This window comes from Nannospalax galili, unplaced genomic scaffold, assembly GCF_000622305.1.
Source record: "Nannospalax galili isolate Female #2095 unplaced genomic scaffold, S.galili_v1.0 scaffold84, whole genome shotgun sequence".
Taxonomy (NCBI): Eukaryota; Metazoa; Chordata; class Mammalia; order Rodentia; family Spalacidae; genus Nannospalax; species Nannospalax galili.
The window spans coordinates 1,549,173-1,564,278 of record NW_008352272.1 but is presented as its reverse complement, the minus strand read 5'-3'; the positions used below and the strand labels follow the sequence as shown (position 1 = coordinate 1,564,278).

The 15,106-nt window shown below is 44.4% G+C and overlaps 1 protein-coding gene across 2 annotated transcripts in view; it reads left to right on the top strand.

Moving 5' to 3' along the window:
• The window catches only part of Prkcb (protein kinase C beta), a 394,800-nt gene that overhangs the window by 186,092 nt on the left and 193,602 nt on the right, over positions 1 to 15,106 (top strand). For both annotated transcript variants that reach the window (XR_607822.3, XM_008849211.2), the window contains exons 4-5: positions 3,973 to 4,084; positions 6,698 to 6,826. Coding sequence is in view for 1 of the 2 variants with exons in the window: in XM_008849211.2 (XP_008847433.1) it covers positions 3,973 to 4,084; positions 6,698 to 6,826 (241 nt within the window). In the remaining variant the exon portion in view is untranslated. The remainder of the gene's footprint in view (positions 1 to 3,972; positions 4,085 to 6,697; positions 6,827 to 15,106) is intronic.

Below are 15,106 nucleotides of genomic sequence, written 5' to 3'. Positions count from 1 at the left end.
GAGGAGCTTCTGGCTCATTTGGCTTTCCTTTTACCAGTTCCATCTATGTGAGGATAAGTCAGAAGGTCCTGCTCGATCATGGCTGGCTTCACTTGGAAGCATGGAGGAAATGTTTGCTGGCTAGATGAATGAATGAGTGGATGAAAGGCTGTTTTTAACTTCATTTGAAAGACGAGTTTTTTTTTTTTAAGGAACTGAAGTTGGGGGTGAAGAGATAAGGGAGAGTGATGTGGCGTGAACCCCATCTTCGTAAGGGTTGCTCTCTGTGGGGCTGAGGAGGTGGCTCAGTCAGTAAAGTGCTTACTTCACAAGCGTGAGGACCTAGTTCAATCCCCTGTAAAAGCTGGGCACAGCAGTGTGCACTTGTAATCCCAGGGCTGGGGAGGCAGAGACAGGAGGATCCCTGGGGTTTGCTGGTCAGCCAGTCTAGATAAATTAGGGAGCTCCAGACTCAGTGAGAGAGGCTGTCTCAAAGTACAAAGTGGAGAACGATTGAGGAAGATGCCTGATGTTGACCTCTAGCTTCCATAAGCATACCCACACATATACACATCCATTCACATGCATAGATATGCATGTACACACATTCACACATATATGTAGATATGCAAACATGTACACACACATAAAGAAGTTACTCTGAAGTCTTGGTTCACTTTGTCATTGTTAATTTGGGAACAAAGAAGACCTGTGCAGTATGTCCTGAGAATTAGAGAGAGTGCCTAAGTCCCCCCAGCATAAACATACAACTCTCAGTAAACTTGTTTTCTTTCCCCTTCTTGTTCTTTGGGTCACTTGATCCCTTCTATTGTTGAAGAGATGGAGAAGCTTCTTTAAAAATTTTTTTTTCACGTATATGAGTGTTTTGCCTGCATGTATGTAGTGCTCTCATGTTGTGCAGTGCCTGTACAGGCCAGAAGAGGGTGTTTGATCCTCTGGAACTGGAGTTAAGGATGATTGTTCGCTGTCCTGTGGGTGCTGGGTCCTCTGAAAGATCAGCCAGTCCTTTTAACCACTGAGACATCTTTCCAGACCCATGGAGAAAGTTCTTGTTCACATTTGGTTAGGAGTGTCTGATTCCTCCCTGAGATCTCCCAAGAAGATATTTATATGAAGAAAAGTGCAAACCCAGTAATTGACTAAGTACAATTAGTCAAGATTTGCCCAAAGTCTTAAAATAGAACTCAGAAAGCCACTGGGGACTCCTGTTTTATATACTATGTAGGTCTGAGGAAAGTCAAACACTAATTGAAAACACAGTCTTGACTTTTACAAGGTTAACGTATCAAAAAGCCTAGTAGGGACCTCAAGAGCAAGACTCAGAGCTTGAAGTACAGCTGGCCTTAGCCACCCACATCAGCTTTCTCAGGGCCAGACTAACTGATCTGGATCCAGCAGTCTCCTCAAAGAGGCAAGAGTTGTAAAAGAAAGAAAAAGATGCTGGCTTGCATTTTAACCCCAGGCACTAGCTCCGCCCACTGGGACTGGACCAATCACCAAAAAGATCATCTTTTTACCTCCTTAGCAGTTGGGTGGGGTGGTAAAAGAAAACAATGGGCAGAGACTGATACTTAGGGATTTCTTTTTATGTTTGAAGGTGGGTTTGGTTTGAAGCATTCCTTTCTCATTTTAAGGGAGATGCTCAAGGGGGTACAATGGAAAGTGTTCTGTAGCACAGAGCAGGTGACTCTAGGAACTCCATTGTGACACAATCTCTTTGCCCATGGATAGAGACAAGGCTGATTAAGCTGCTAATTGTGAGCTTCCAAATTCATTTGGTGATTCCCAAGCGCTGCTGCTGTTACCAGAGGATCACTTCAGCCGTTGAGTGGGACAGGTGGCTGCTGGGGTTTTTGTGTGTACTGTGGGCTCTGCAGAGTTTTGCTGGCCAGAGCAGAGTGGATCCAGCCTCTCAGACTTGGCCCATCCAGAGCTGTAAGGGCTAATAACCACAGAGGTTTGGAATGTTGTGAAAGAAGATGCAGGGCAACAGAACCTGTGTGATTGAGACTATTTCAGTGAACCTTATTAAGATGCACTCTTTGGGGTGTACACAGGTATGTTTAATGTGTGCATGTGTATGCATGTTTGCATGTGTGCACAAGGCTGTGGAGGCCAAGATTGATGTCCAGTGCCTTCCTCCATCAGTTTTAGCTTTCTCAAATTTTAATGGGTGCATAGATTATTTTTTTAAATTTGAAAATAACCATTTCCAGGGCTTTAGAGATGGCTCAGTAGTTAAGAGCACTGGGTGCTCTTGCAGAGGACCTGCATTTGATTCCCAGCACCCACATGGCGGCAAACAACCATCCATAACTCCAGTTCCAAAGGATTTGACACCCTTTTCTGACCTTGGGCATTGCACGACATGAGTGCACTTACACACATGCAGGTAATACACTCATACACATAAAATAAAATAAATAAAATACTATTTAAAAAGGAAAATAACCATCTCCTTGGGAGAGCCACTCATCACTGTAAAAGCAATGTCTGCATGTTGCATTATTTGCTTACTCTTTCATATTCTGTCTGCGAGTAGCATATAAATTTTAAGGAGGCACCTGTCCCTGCATCAGTAAATCATGTGACTGGACGAATGACTGGAGGAAGAGCGAGGCAACAGACCACAATCAGTAGGGCGTCTGATCAGCCCTGGATTGGAACCAGTGCCTGTGGTATTAACTTTGGCAATGTGCTATTTCTCAGAGGAAGCAACTTTGCCCTGGGTTTGAACAGGAGTTTTGTGGTTGGAACTATGAACATCCTCAGGAAGGACACCCAGAGCCAGAGAGTGAGGGAGGGTGTAGTGTGTGGGGTGAACTCGTTTTGTGTGCTAAGAACACACCATGCACCAGCGCCATACTTGGAGGAGGGACACACAGTACGGAAGTAGTAATGACAGTGTGAAAGCTTACAGTTCCTGCTTACTATGTGCCAGGTGTTTCTGCAATCCACATAGGTTAATCCATTTATTCTTCCCAACAGCCTTGTGCTATAATGATAGTCTTAGCTCTATCATTAGTTACATTTTATGGACAAGGAAACTGAAGCAGAAAAGGGTGAAATAACTTGCCTAGAGCCATTCAGCTAAAAAAAACCCTGCTTGTTTATGCTCCTAAGTCTGTTTCTTTAACATCTGTACCATACTTCCAGGTTGTCACAGTGATTCTTATTAGTTAAGAAACTATGTAAGTTGCTGTAATCTATAAATAATGCAGATCCCCTAATATAATGACCAGACACAGATGTTAGGTTTGCTCTCAGGTATCACCCAGAAGAGAAAAGTCCAAGGCTGGTAGGGTGTCTTTGCTCTTCTTCACATGACTCCAAGTTCAGGTTCAAGGTCATCACTACATTTTCTCACCTTCTTCCAGCCTGTGGGAAAGGACCATGGAAGCTTACCCATGTTCCTTTTAAGGTAATGGTCCAGAAAACACATTTCCTATTGGTCAGAACCGTGTCATGGGGCTATACCAAGCTGCAAGGGAGGCTGGCAAGGGTGGTCTCTATTGAGCAGCATGTCTTCTGTTAACACTCAAGGGCTCTATTGTGAAAGACAAGGATGTATATTGGTAGGAGCCATAGCCTGCAAACTGGTCTGCTCTACTTTGAACTCAGCTCTGTAGTTGGTAAGGAACTGGCACGTGATATTTAAGTGATAATGCTTCATGGCTAGATTTGGGTTTTAGATTGTTCCAGAAGAATAAAAGGAAAAGGAAGGATAGGAGCAGTAAGGCCTGTTAAATTTTCCTTGCTAGCTTTAGAGTCTTTGCTTCAGGTTGGCTCTGCAGCTTGGTCATTTGAGTGCTTTTTATGGGCACAATGCTTGGGTGACTGTCCCACAGGTATGGGGGAGAGCTCCAGTGACATTCGGTGCAGTGTGAATCCTCGGTTTCCCAAATAGCCACATGAACGATGGCCTCTTTTGTCTGTTTCTAACGACCAATTCTGTCTTTCTCTTGGTCTTAGGACCCCCGGAGCAAACACAAGTTTAAGATCCACACCTACTCCAGCCCTACCTTTTGTGACCACTGTGGGTCCCTGCTGTATGGACTTATTCACCAGGGGATGAAATGTGACAGTAAGTACTTGATCTTTGGGGGAGCCTCTGCCCATATACAGGTGAAGCACCAGAAAGGGCTTCTTCCTCTTGGTCCAAGTCTGCAGCATATCCTCCTGACCCCTGAGTGAGGCTGGTTACCCATTGCCCTGTGCTGAGCCCTCCTTCCCATCACACATTGACTGAAATAATAACTATCTGCACAGCACAGAGCCCTGCAAAGTAGTCCTTTGCCTCGTCAGCCTGGACTTAGACGAAGTCAGCTGGGATTCCTTATGTACATTTGGTGGGCAGTAGGTTGGGTTGGATAGCTTTCCCTGTGTCTCCAGGTGGTTGCTTCTCCTCTGGGTGGTGTGGATTGCTGGGCCACATGTCTTCATTCTGAGCAGGTTTGCTGGACTTGCTTATGTGGAAGTCACAGGGTTCTAAGTGCTCCAGGAGGGTGAGCCCCCTTGGCAAGCACACCAAGCGTTTGTTCATGTGTTGCTCTAAGTCTGCAAGTCACACAGAGAAGTAAGCAGGCAGTGTGGAAGGGGGCCATCCTTCATTGTGGACACAGGATGGTATGAACAGGTGGGTCATTCCTGAAACTGTGAACCCCAGTTGTTTTCAAAACTGCTGATACATTCTTTGTTCAGACCAGCCCTGGCTCCCCGCAGCACCCTTGGAAAAGAGTGGGATTCTTTGGTTTGGATGGAGTGGGGAGGAAAGTGGGTACATGGGGGACGTCTTTTATTTTAAGTAAACACATGGATGGCCTCTGAGGTTTCCAGAGCTGAGGCTCCAAAGTGGGCAGGGAGGCTCAGAGTTTTCACTGAGCCTACACAGGATGAGCAGACACAAAACCAGTAGCTCTGACACAGGGATCCTGAGGCCCAGAGGAGTCTGAATATGGATGGAATGGGAGAAAGCACGGTACACAGACAGACAGATAGACACACACACACACATTCATTCATAGACAGAAACAGATACAAGGTGACAGATGAACACAGCCAAGCACAGGGAACAATGGGGCTCAGCTGAGAGAGGAGCTCAGGCAAAAAGACAGACAGACAAAACAGGGGCACGACACAGAGAGGTGTGTTCCCAAGGCTCACACAGAGATACAATGAATGAGAGTGATCAGAGCTAGAGACTGAAACTCATACATGGGGAGATAGAGAGAAGAGGAGAGACACAGTGAAAACTGGAGAGAGACCAAGAGACCAGACTAAGTGACGAGGGAGACACATCTGTCTCCAGATGCAGCTGAGGCAATGAGGTTGACACAGAGACAGGATCAGAGCCAAGGGACACATATTAATGCAGGCAGAGAGACAGACAAGGGAAGAGCCTCGGGGACATTGAGGTGGAAAGGCCCTACTAAACATAGTAAGGTGAGGCCTCCAGCCAGGGGACACCTGTTCATCTCACAGAACAGTGATCTATTGAGGGCTGATGCTCCTGCCTCACAGACAGGGGTATTGGGTAGAGGCTTGGGCTGGTGCTCAGTCCCAGGCCCTGACTTCCTATCTTGCTGACCCCTTCTCACATTGCCTCCTAAGCTTTGAGTGGGCTGAGAAGGGTCTCCTCAGCAACTCTCTGGAGTCTCCTGAAATGCAGGTCAGTGTGACACAGCTTCTCCTGTACCTTCTCACATGAGTACCTGCGTTCCCCTGGAGAACGCTAGGTTCCCATTCACCTTTCCACAGAAGCTCTTGTACCCACTTGGTGTTGGAGAGTTGCCTGCTGCATAGAAGCAAACACAGATGCCAGGGAAGGCTGCATAGGGGCATTTAAAATCACAATGCATGAGAGAGGGAATGGCCAGGTAAGAGTTGATGGATGTAGCTCATTGCTCTTAGTCTGAGTTGGCATCATTAACTGTGGCCACTGTGCTGTGCGTAGACCTCCTTTTGTGTCCCTTTCTGTCCTCCAACTTCTGTGGGTTCAGAGACGCACCTCCTTATGGGGCATTGCCTGAGGTGATGCTTTCTCAAAGGGTCATTTTTGGCCAGCCCCTGCCTGATGCCAACAAATGTCAGAAGTCCCTTCGGATGTCTCTGAAGGGTCACTTCGGCCCCAGACTCCCTTGACCTCATACACATGCTAGGCCAATGCTGCCTCTTGCAGAACCCTTTCCATAAGCCACACTGTTCTTATACCTAGTTTCAAAGGAACCCAGCCTATTAGTTGTCAGTAGTTTAAATTTGGGAGATGTCTCATACAAGTCTGGATTTCTGCTGATCTTAAACATGTGGTAACTTGACAGTATTGGGTAGGCATTCCTGTAGGCCCACTTGAGTTGTGTCCTCCATTTGGCCACATCCACATCTCCCTACACTGGTGGGAGTGGTACACTGGGCATTAGAGCTGGAACGGTGACGTCAGAGACATTGGGGTACAGAGGAGCCTGCTTCAAGCTGCACCCTTGGCCTTCAGGAAGGATGACCACATTCAGTTTCCGTCTTCCATCAGGACTGGGGGACAGAGTTGAAGTCCTGGTATGATGCTGGCAAGGTTATTCTCTGTTAGGCTCAACTATCTCTAAGGTAGGGGAACAGGAAGGTACTAGCTGGCCCAGGTGCAACAGATGCCTGTGGCTGCCAGCCTGGGCTAGCCTGAACCATGCCCCTCTCTCTGCCTTCACAGCCTGCATGATGAACGTCCATAAGCGCTGTGTGATGAATGTCCCCAGCCTCTGTGGCACTGACCACACGGAGCGCCGTGGCCGTATCTACATCCAGGCCCACATCGACAGGGAGGTCCTCATCGTTGTTGGTAGGTGGCTCTGAGACTTCTGCATGGGTGCCATGGCTCCTGAGCTCCTGGAGCATGTGAGGAGGGGAGGATGGTGGAGGAACAGGTGCTTGCAGATGCACGGAGGGACGTAATCCTGCTTTTGATCCTCAGTGTGGTCCTTCTCCACAGTGAACATCCTTGGACCATGTCCCCACAAAGCTACATTCTTAGCACGTTGGGCTGGTTTGAGCTGACTGAAGGACCACCTGAATCCCCTGGGCTTCTTTCTTAAAAAAAAAAAAAATGTAACTGACATAAAAATAGTTGTGTTTGTGGGACACAGTAATTTTGACACACGTACAATGCATAGTAATCATATCAAGGTAATTAGCATATTTCTTTATTACCTCAAACATTTAACATTTCTTTGCACTGGGAACATTCAAGAGACTTGTAACTTTCATAGGATTCTCCCTTCCCTTCTCTCTCTCTCTCCCATTCTTCCCCTCTGTGTCTCCTGGAGTGTGTTTCCCTTATTCAGCCAGCAGAGAAGGCTTGCTTGGTTCTTCCTCAGACTTTCCCAACGGGAACATAGTCTTGATGACCCACACCAAATTTGGAAGAATTTGCATCTTGGATAGGAGAAGGGAGGGGGGTGTGTGCCCAGGGAGCACCCTGGGGCCTTCAGGGTAGGTGGATTTTTTTTTTTTTTAACCTGGTGGAACCTATGCTGGTCACTATTTTTATTTATTTATTATTCTTATTTTATGTGTATGAGTGTGTTGCCTGCATGTATGTAGGTGCACCCTGAGGTCAGAAGAAGACATCAAATCCTCTGGAAGTAGAGTTACAGATGGTTGTTAGCCTCCCTGTGGGTGCTGGGAATTGAACCCGGGTCCCCTGTGAGAGCAGTCAGTGCTCTCCCCAGCCCCCACTGGCCACTATTGTGATATTCTGAATACTTACCTGCACGTCTGAACTGTTTCACAAGAAGAGATGCACTGGGATAAGTGGCAGAAGGGAGGGTCTGTTCATCTTTCCACAGTGAGTGTTCATGACATGTTCAGCTCAAGCAAAATTGTAATTCAGCTCTGCCGGACTGGTGGATACCCAGTCAGCCATTAGCCGTGGTAAAACCACCTAGACACAGTGGAATGGAAACCTGAAGAGTTCTTCAAATACTTGTGACACAAAAGGCGATAGACTTGTGTAACTAACTCATAAAAAATTCAAAGTGGAACGGAATGATTTTGGAAAAAGTTGACCTGTTTCTGAGGCTCCTAAGTGGTTCAGTAGTGCTGATATACTGGGCTCTAAGTTGTCCAGGACTTTACCTAACCATATAAAAGTTAAAAACTATCCCTGTAAAATATAATTCTGCTTTGAAACACTGATTTGGGAAACCTAGATAGCTCTTAGAGAAGGTGGGTTCCATCACATTATTTTTCTTCAGGAAGCAGAAGGCTGTCTGTCTTCCAGGGAGTTGGTTGGTGAACGCTCCCTGTGGCCACAAGTTCTAGGGAAGTCTTTTGCGCGTTGACTGTCTAAATCCCCTGGTGCCTGAAGGACAATGAGACTCTGCTGCCACCTAGTGACTCAAAACTGTTACCACAGGCAGCCATTTTTATGACCCTCAAAAACCTTGTATTTTTCTCTTTTGCTCCTCCTGACAAGCTTGCTAAATATGTTACACTCATTTTACTAATGGCACAGCTGAGACTCAGAGAAGTTATGCTTATAAAACTTCACACCACCTGTGATAGGAAGGCAACAGCTAAAATACATTGAGATCTTGAACTTGTCAATCGTTACACGAAAGCTCTTATCGGCAACATCTTGTTTAAACTTTTCAGTAGCTCTAATGACATAAATACTATCATTCTACCCATCAGGAAATGGGTTCATCCAGGCACCCACTTTCTCTCCTGGGTCTGTTGCAGTGGCTCTTAGGGTACTCTTTGAGGAGTCTTGTTCCTATGTGAGGATACCTGGTCCTTTCAAGTTCAAGGTCTAAGTGTTCTGTTTAATCAAGCCAGTGATACCAGATGGCCTACACCTGTGATATTTGCTTCCTGAAGCACTACAGCCCATGTGACTATTCTCTGAGTGTCTCAGGGGCTGGAGATCTAGGTCGAAGGTCAGCACGGTTAGTTTCTTCTGCAGGGCTCTGAAGGCATCTGTTCTGTGCTGGTTGCTGACCATTTTGGTTCTATTGCCACTGTGTTCTTTCCTGTCTGTGTCATTTGAATTGTCTTTTCATTAGGACACAGGTCACTGGATTGCAGCCCACCCTAACCTAGTATGACCTCGTCCTCACTTGAGTGCATCTGTAAAGAAAGACCCTAGTCCAAGTAAAGTCACATATATTTTGGGGGACCACATTTCAATACATAATAGAGGATAGGAAATTTGGGACTCCCTTAAAGTTTGTGGTAGAATCCTACATACCTAATAGGGTCCAGATAACTTTAATTAAATAGCTACAAGTAAGTGTCTCAATAATGTTCTGTGGCTAAGTGCTCAGATATGGGATCATCCAATGGGCGAGTGTTGTTAGTATCTCATGGGTAGAGATACTAAGACTTCACAAGGCTGAAAACCTGACCAACCTCAAGGAAAGAGCAGGGTTGTACACCTGGGCTACCATGTCACTGTGCCCTGATGATGCTTCTTCACAGGTTGGTCATAGGCTGTGTTCAGCATGACCTTGTTTACTGATGCCTGACACCAGAGCTAATTGTGGCCTGGGGCTCTTCTCAGCAGTTCCACATCAGAAGTGGTCTTGTGACGTTTGTTGAAGGGTCCTACTTCATCCAAACTCTAGAAGCACATGAGAGGTTAGGACTTCCCACTTGCCACCAGTCTGGGACACTGCTGTTAGACATGAATGTCACATGCCATTTGGAAATCTAGCATCTCCAGAAGCAGAAGGTTTTCTGTCTCCCTTGACTACCGAAGTCTAAGTTGTCTATTTACTCTTAGGGTTCTTTCAGGTTATGATTGAAACGGAAATCTGACCAGTTCTTCTCTTAAATCCCATCAATGGTTTCCCACCGTCTTCAGCACAGACAGAATCTGACACAGCAGTCTCATTGTCTATCCTGTCTCTTTCCTGACATTCTCTAGACTGACCACCTGTGTATTCTGCTCCTAAGCTTAGTCATTTATGGCATGATAAACTTGAACTTGCTGAAAGTTTGAAATAGCTGCAGGTTTGTGTACATTTCCATAGGAAGATAGCTCTGTTTTGGTTCATGACTCCATTCCTAGCCCTTGGTAAAGTCAGCATCACTATGTATTTGTGGAATGAGAATATTATTGAGGATCCTTATAGATAGGAAGTCTTCACAAATGTTCTTTGGATCAGCAATGTCTTCTAAAGTCATGAGGTGAAGGTCAGTGGGGCTGTGAGTTCCAGCCTAGCTTGATTCACATAGCAAGTTCCAGCCCTGTTAGGCCTACATAATAAGATCCTATCTCAAAAGCTAAAACGAAACAAAACACTGAAACCAAGGCAAAACCCAGATAACCCATCTCATACCTTTATATTTTACTTATCTTTATGTATCCGAGTGTTTTGCCTGCATCCATGTAAGTGCACCACATGCATACAATACTCTAAGAGGCCAGAAGAAGGTATCAGGTTCCCTGAAAGTGGAGTTGTGATTGTTAGTCGCCATGTGTGTCCTGGGAACCAAACCCAGGTCCTCTGCAAGAGCATCCAGTGTTCTTAACCACTAGCTACGTCTTCAGACCCGGTTATTCTTACAGGAAACAGAACACATAGACAGTCAGGTACTGGATCCAAGGTCAACAGCAAGTCATCATGGGATGGAGGTCCATCTTTTAGAGCCATGGCTACCTTGTTCCCTGGTTAATGTAGAAAAAACATGAACAGTGGAACTCGTAGAAACATAAGAAATCATGTTGATATCGTTATGCCCAGTGGCATCATGAGAACAGACAACACTGTGTCTTGAGACTACATCAGAGGCATAGGATGTACCTGAAGTTCATGAAGCCTGGATCCCTGCACATACACAATCTCATTCGACCCCTTTCAATTCATTATCTTCCTACAGAGAAATTGACATTCTGTCTCACACGATATGGCCATATTCTTTTAGAAATTAAATTTAGGGTTAAAGGTTAGTATACTAAACAATGGATTTCATCACATACAACCATATTATTTAAATATTTTTAGAATTTCATACATGCATATAAATGTGTTTTGATCAAATCCACCCCATTGCCTACCCTTCAGTTCTTCCCCATCCTTCCCCACCACTTACCCCTCCCACTTTCATGTGCTTTTTTAAAAAAAGACCTCTCTCTCTCTCTCTCTCTCTCTCTCTCTCTCTGGGACTTGTTGTGCCTCACCCTCATCCATGTACAGCCATATTCTTTTTTAAATTACCTTTTTATCATTATTTATTTTTAATTTTTAGTAACTACATGATTAGATGAAGCATTTCACTACAGCTTTAACATATTCAGTAACACACTCCAGAGCAAGAGTACATCTCTTTCACAAGTGGGTGCAAGTTTCTAGGTTCACGGCTGAATTAATACAGTTATACAATATTGAACTCAGTATAAGCCCTGTAAGACATAAAATTGAATGAGTTTTTAACCTTTAAAAAAGAGCTCCATTTCATTTTAGAATATATTGTTCCTTGCAGAAAGACTCATTGCTTTTGCTAACACTGAGATGTTGGAGCATGCATCTCTAATCTGTATGTATCTTTTACTAGTTATAATCGGTTGCACTTGGATCCTTGGCACAAGTACCTTTTTATTGTTTGAGAATTTATTCCTTTTTAAAGTGCCTTTTTTTATTGTTTGAGAATTTCAAACATACGTATAATGTATTTTGACCAAATTTGCTTCACAAGTCCTCCCTTCCAATTCTTCCCCTATTCTCTCCCTACTTTTTCCAACCCAATTTCACGTGCTGTGTTTTGAAAACACACTGAGTCCCCTTAGTGTTACCTGGATGTATATGGGTGTAGGGCCACCTACTGGATCATAAGTAGCCTTGGAGGGGCTGCGTCCTTAAAAAAAACTGATGCTCGCTGCCAGCAGCCATTAGCCAATAGATCTTCAGCTAGAAATGGGGCTTCATAAGTCCCTTCCTATCCATGCTGCAATTTTGACTGGCTTGATTTTGCCAGGTCTTGTGCATGTCTTGTGCACTCAGTCACAACTACTGTGAGTTCACGTGTGCAAAGGCCCTGCCATGCATTCCTGGAAAGTACTCTTTCTCTGCAGATGTTCACTACCTCTGGTTCTTAAAAGATTTTTGCCCCTTCTTCTACAATGATCCCTGAGCCTTGAGGGAAGGGGGCATGATGCAGAGGTCCTATTTAGAGGGGGACACTCCATAGTCTTTTAAATATTTTATTATTTTTATTTTATGTGTATGAGTATATTGCCTGCATGTATGTAAGTGCACCCATGTTGTGCAGTGCTGCAGAGGTCAGAAGAGGATGTCAGATCCCCTGGAACTGGTGTTATGGACTGTTGTTAGCCACCATGTGGGTGCTGGGAATTGAACCTAGGTCCTCTGCAGTAGCAGTGAGTGTTCTTAACTGCTGACCCATCTCTCCAGTCCTTCATAGTCTTTTGTTTTCTGCTCGACCAGTCATGGGATCTTCTGTATTGCCATCTACTGCAAAAAGAAGCTTCCCTGATGAGGGCTGAGAGATGCTCTAGCATCTGAGGAACCCCCACACTGATTTCCATAGTGACTGCACTACCGTGCACTCCCACCAGCCATGGAAAAATGATCCCCTTTGCCCACATCTGTGCTAGTATTTGTTGTCATTTTTTATATCTTAGCCATTTTGATTTAGGTAGATAAAATCCCAAAGTTGTTTTAATTTACATTTCCTGATGGTTGAGGGTATTGAATATTTAAAAATATTTCTCAACCATTTGTATTTATTCTTTTGAGAATTTTCTGTTTTGTTCCATGCCCCAATTTTTAATAGAATTATTAAAAACAATTGTTTCCTTGGTGTCTAGTTTTTTGAGTTATTTGCATGTTTTGGACACAAATGTATAGCTAATAAAGATTTTTCCCCATTCTAAAGGCTGGCTCATCACTTGAATGTTGGTTTCCTTTGCTGTACAGAAGCTTTTTAGTTTCATGAGGTACCATTTGTCAATTGTTGGGCTTAATACCTGAGCTACTGGGGCCCTGTTCAGAAAGTCTTTTCCTGTGCCTATAAATTGAAAGGCCCAGCTAAAGATGGGATTTCACGACTCCTCCCCCATTCATGTAAATCCATATTCTTTTAAAAATATTTTATTTATTATTTTATGTGTTATGAATGTATTGCCTGCATGTGAGTAAGTGAACCCCTGTCATGCAATGCCTGCGGAGGTCAGAAGAAGGCGACAGATGCTCTGGAACTGGAGTTATGGACAGTTGTTAGCCACCATATGGGTGCTGGGAATTGAACCCAGGTCCTCTGCAAGAGCAGCCAGTGCTCTTAACCACTGAATTATCTCTCCAGCCCCATAAATTCATATTATTAACAGCCATAATCACAGTCATAATTTCTTTTGACACAGAATCTTACTGTGTAGCCAAGGACTGTAGCAAGATGGAACGAGCATAGAAAATCCTGGGGTCCTTCATGTGGAATTCCATTTAGCTGTCTCCCTTCTAAAGTTAATATTGTAGGACAAAATTCAAAGACCAGAGGGCATACCTGGGTACCAGAGGGGTGTGGTGGGAGATGGGGGGCAATTTGGAGTAATTAGGTGTCTACAGTGTGAGGAAGGTCACGTGTAGGAAGGTGAGATGGCCCTCTGAGAGTTCATTCAGTTATTCATTCAGGAAGGACCTGAGTACGAGTTTGGATACAATGATGAATGAAATCTAATCTTTCCCCTGAAGGATCTCACAGGCTATCAGGAAAGCTAAGCATAGATTGCTATGTGGTAATTATTGTGATTTTACCAAGGAAGTTCACAGAGGGGATCTTGAAGTTCCTGATGGAAGCCACAGTTGAGTTGAGTTTCTAAGATATGTACGAATTATCTAGATGGGGCATGGAAAAGAGAAAAAAACCCACTATGTTTACTGAGTATTTTCTATACAGGATCTTTACATATGAGGAACAGAGGCACAGTGTCAAAGGGATGTGGGGCAGTATCATTATTTCCTGAGGGTAGCATCCCTCCTCTATGCTCTCAGATAGAAGCTTCTCCAGAATTTATTCACTTGATCTCCCGGTCACTAACTTATTCAACAGCAGGCATCAAGTTTCTACTACTAGTTAAAGTATATTCTACACCTTCTGGTTACAACAGGGGATAAGCCAAGCCTTTCTGCCTAAACAGATGTCACAACCTAGGGTCTTGTCAATTGCCTGGGACATTTGGAGCATTTTCTCAGCTTTCCCTCTTTTATTACACAGGGAGACTCTCCATTCTCTTATAAAGCTAAAATTCATTGCAACTAGTATTTTTTCCAGACACTGTGTGTCTACAAATTCCATTCTCTAATATGATCTGTTCTTCAAACCTCCTAAGTGTATGGGTTTTTTTTAACACCGTCAGAATGGACCTGGGGGTTATATTTACTTTTTTCTCAGCCACATACTTCTGAGCTGTCTACAAGCTTGAAGGAAAAGGGAAAATGGGAAATGTGGTGAAGGAAAAACCCAAGTAGATTAATATTCCAAAATATTACCCAGCCAGGCATCAACAGCAGTGATAGGATCATGAACTAGGCTGCTGAGGACCACGAGAGGGCAGTCTCTGACTCAAAACCACTCCTTCACAAAAGATGTCTTTTAAGCAGTGTCCCAGTTTGAGCCTGGAATGGTGGCTCACATCTGTGCTTGGAGCTACTTGGCAGACTGAGGCAGAGGACTGCAAGTTCAAGGCCTGTCTAGGCTATAGAGTGAGTTCAGGACCAGCCTGAGAAGCTTAGTGAGAACTTCTCTCAACATAAAAAGGAAAAGAGGGCTGGGGTTGGGGGTGCTGGTGAGGTTGGCTCAGCAGGCAAATGCGCTTGTCCTGTAAACTTTACACCTGAATTTCATCCCAAGGACTCACATGGCAAAAGGAGAGAACTGGCCAGAAGTTATACTCTGATCTCCACACATGTGCTATGTCAGGTGTGTGCATGTGCTTGTGCATGCGTGCACACACACACACACACACACCATCTATCTATCATCTATCTATTTATCTATCTATCATCTATCTGACAATCATCTATCTGTCTATCATCTATCTATCATCTGTGTGGCTATCTACCTATCTGTATCTGTCTATATAACCTTTCTTGGAAAACAG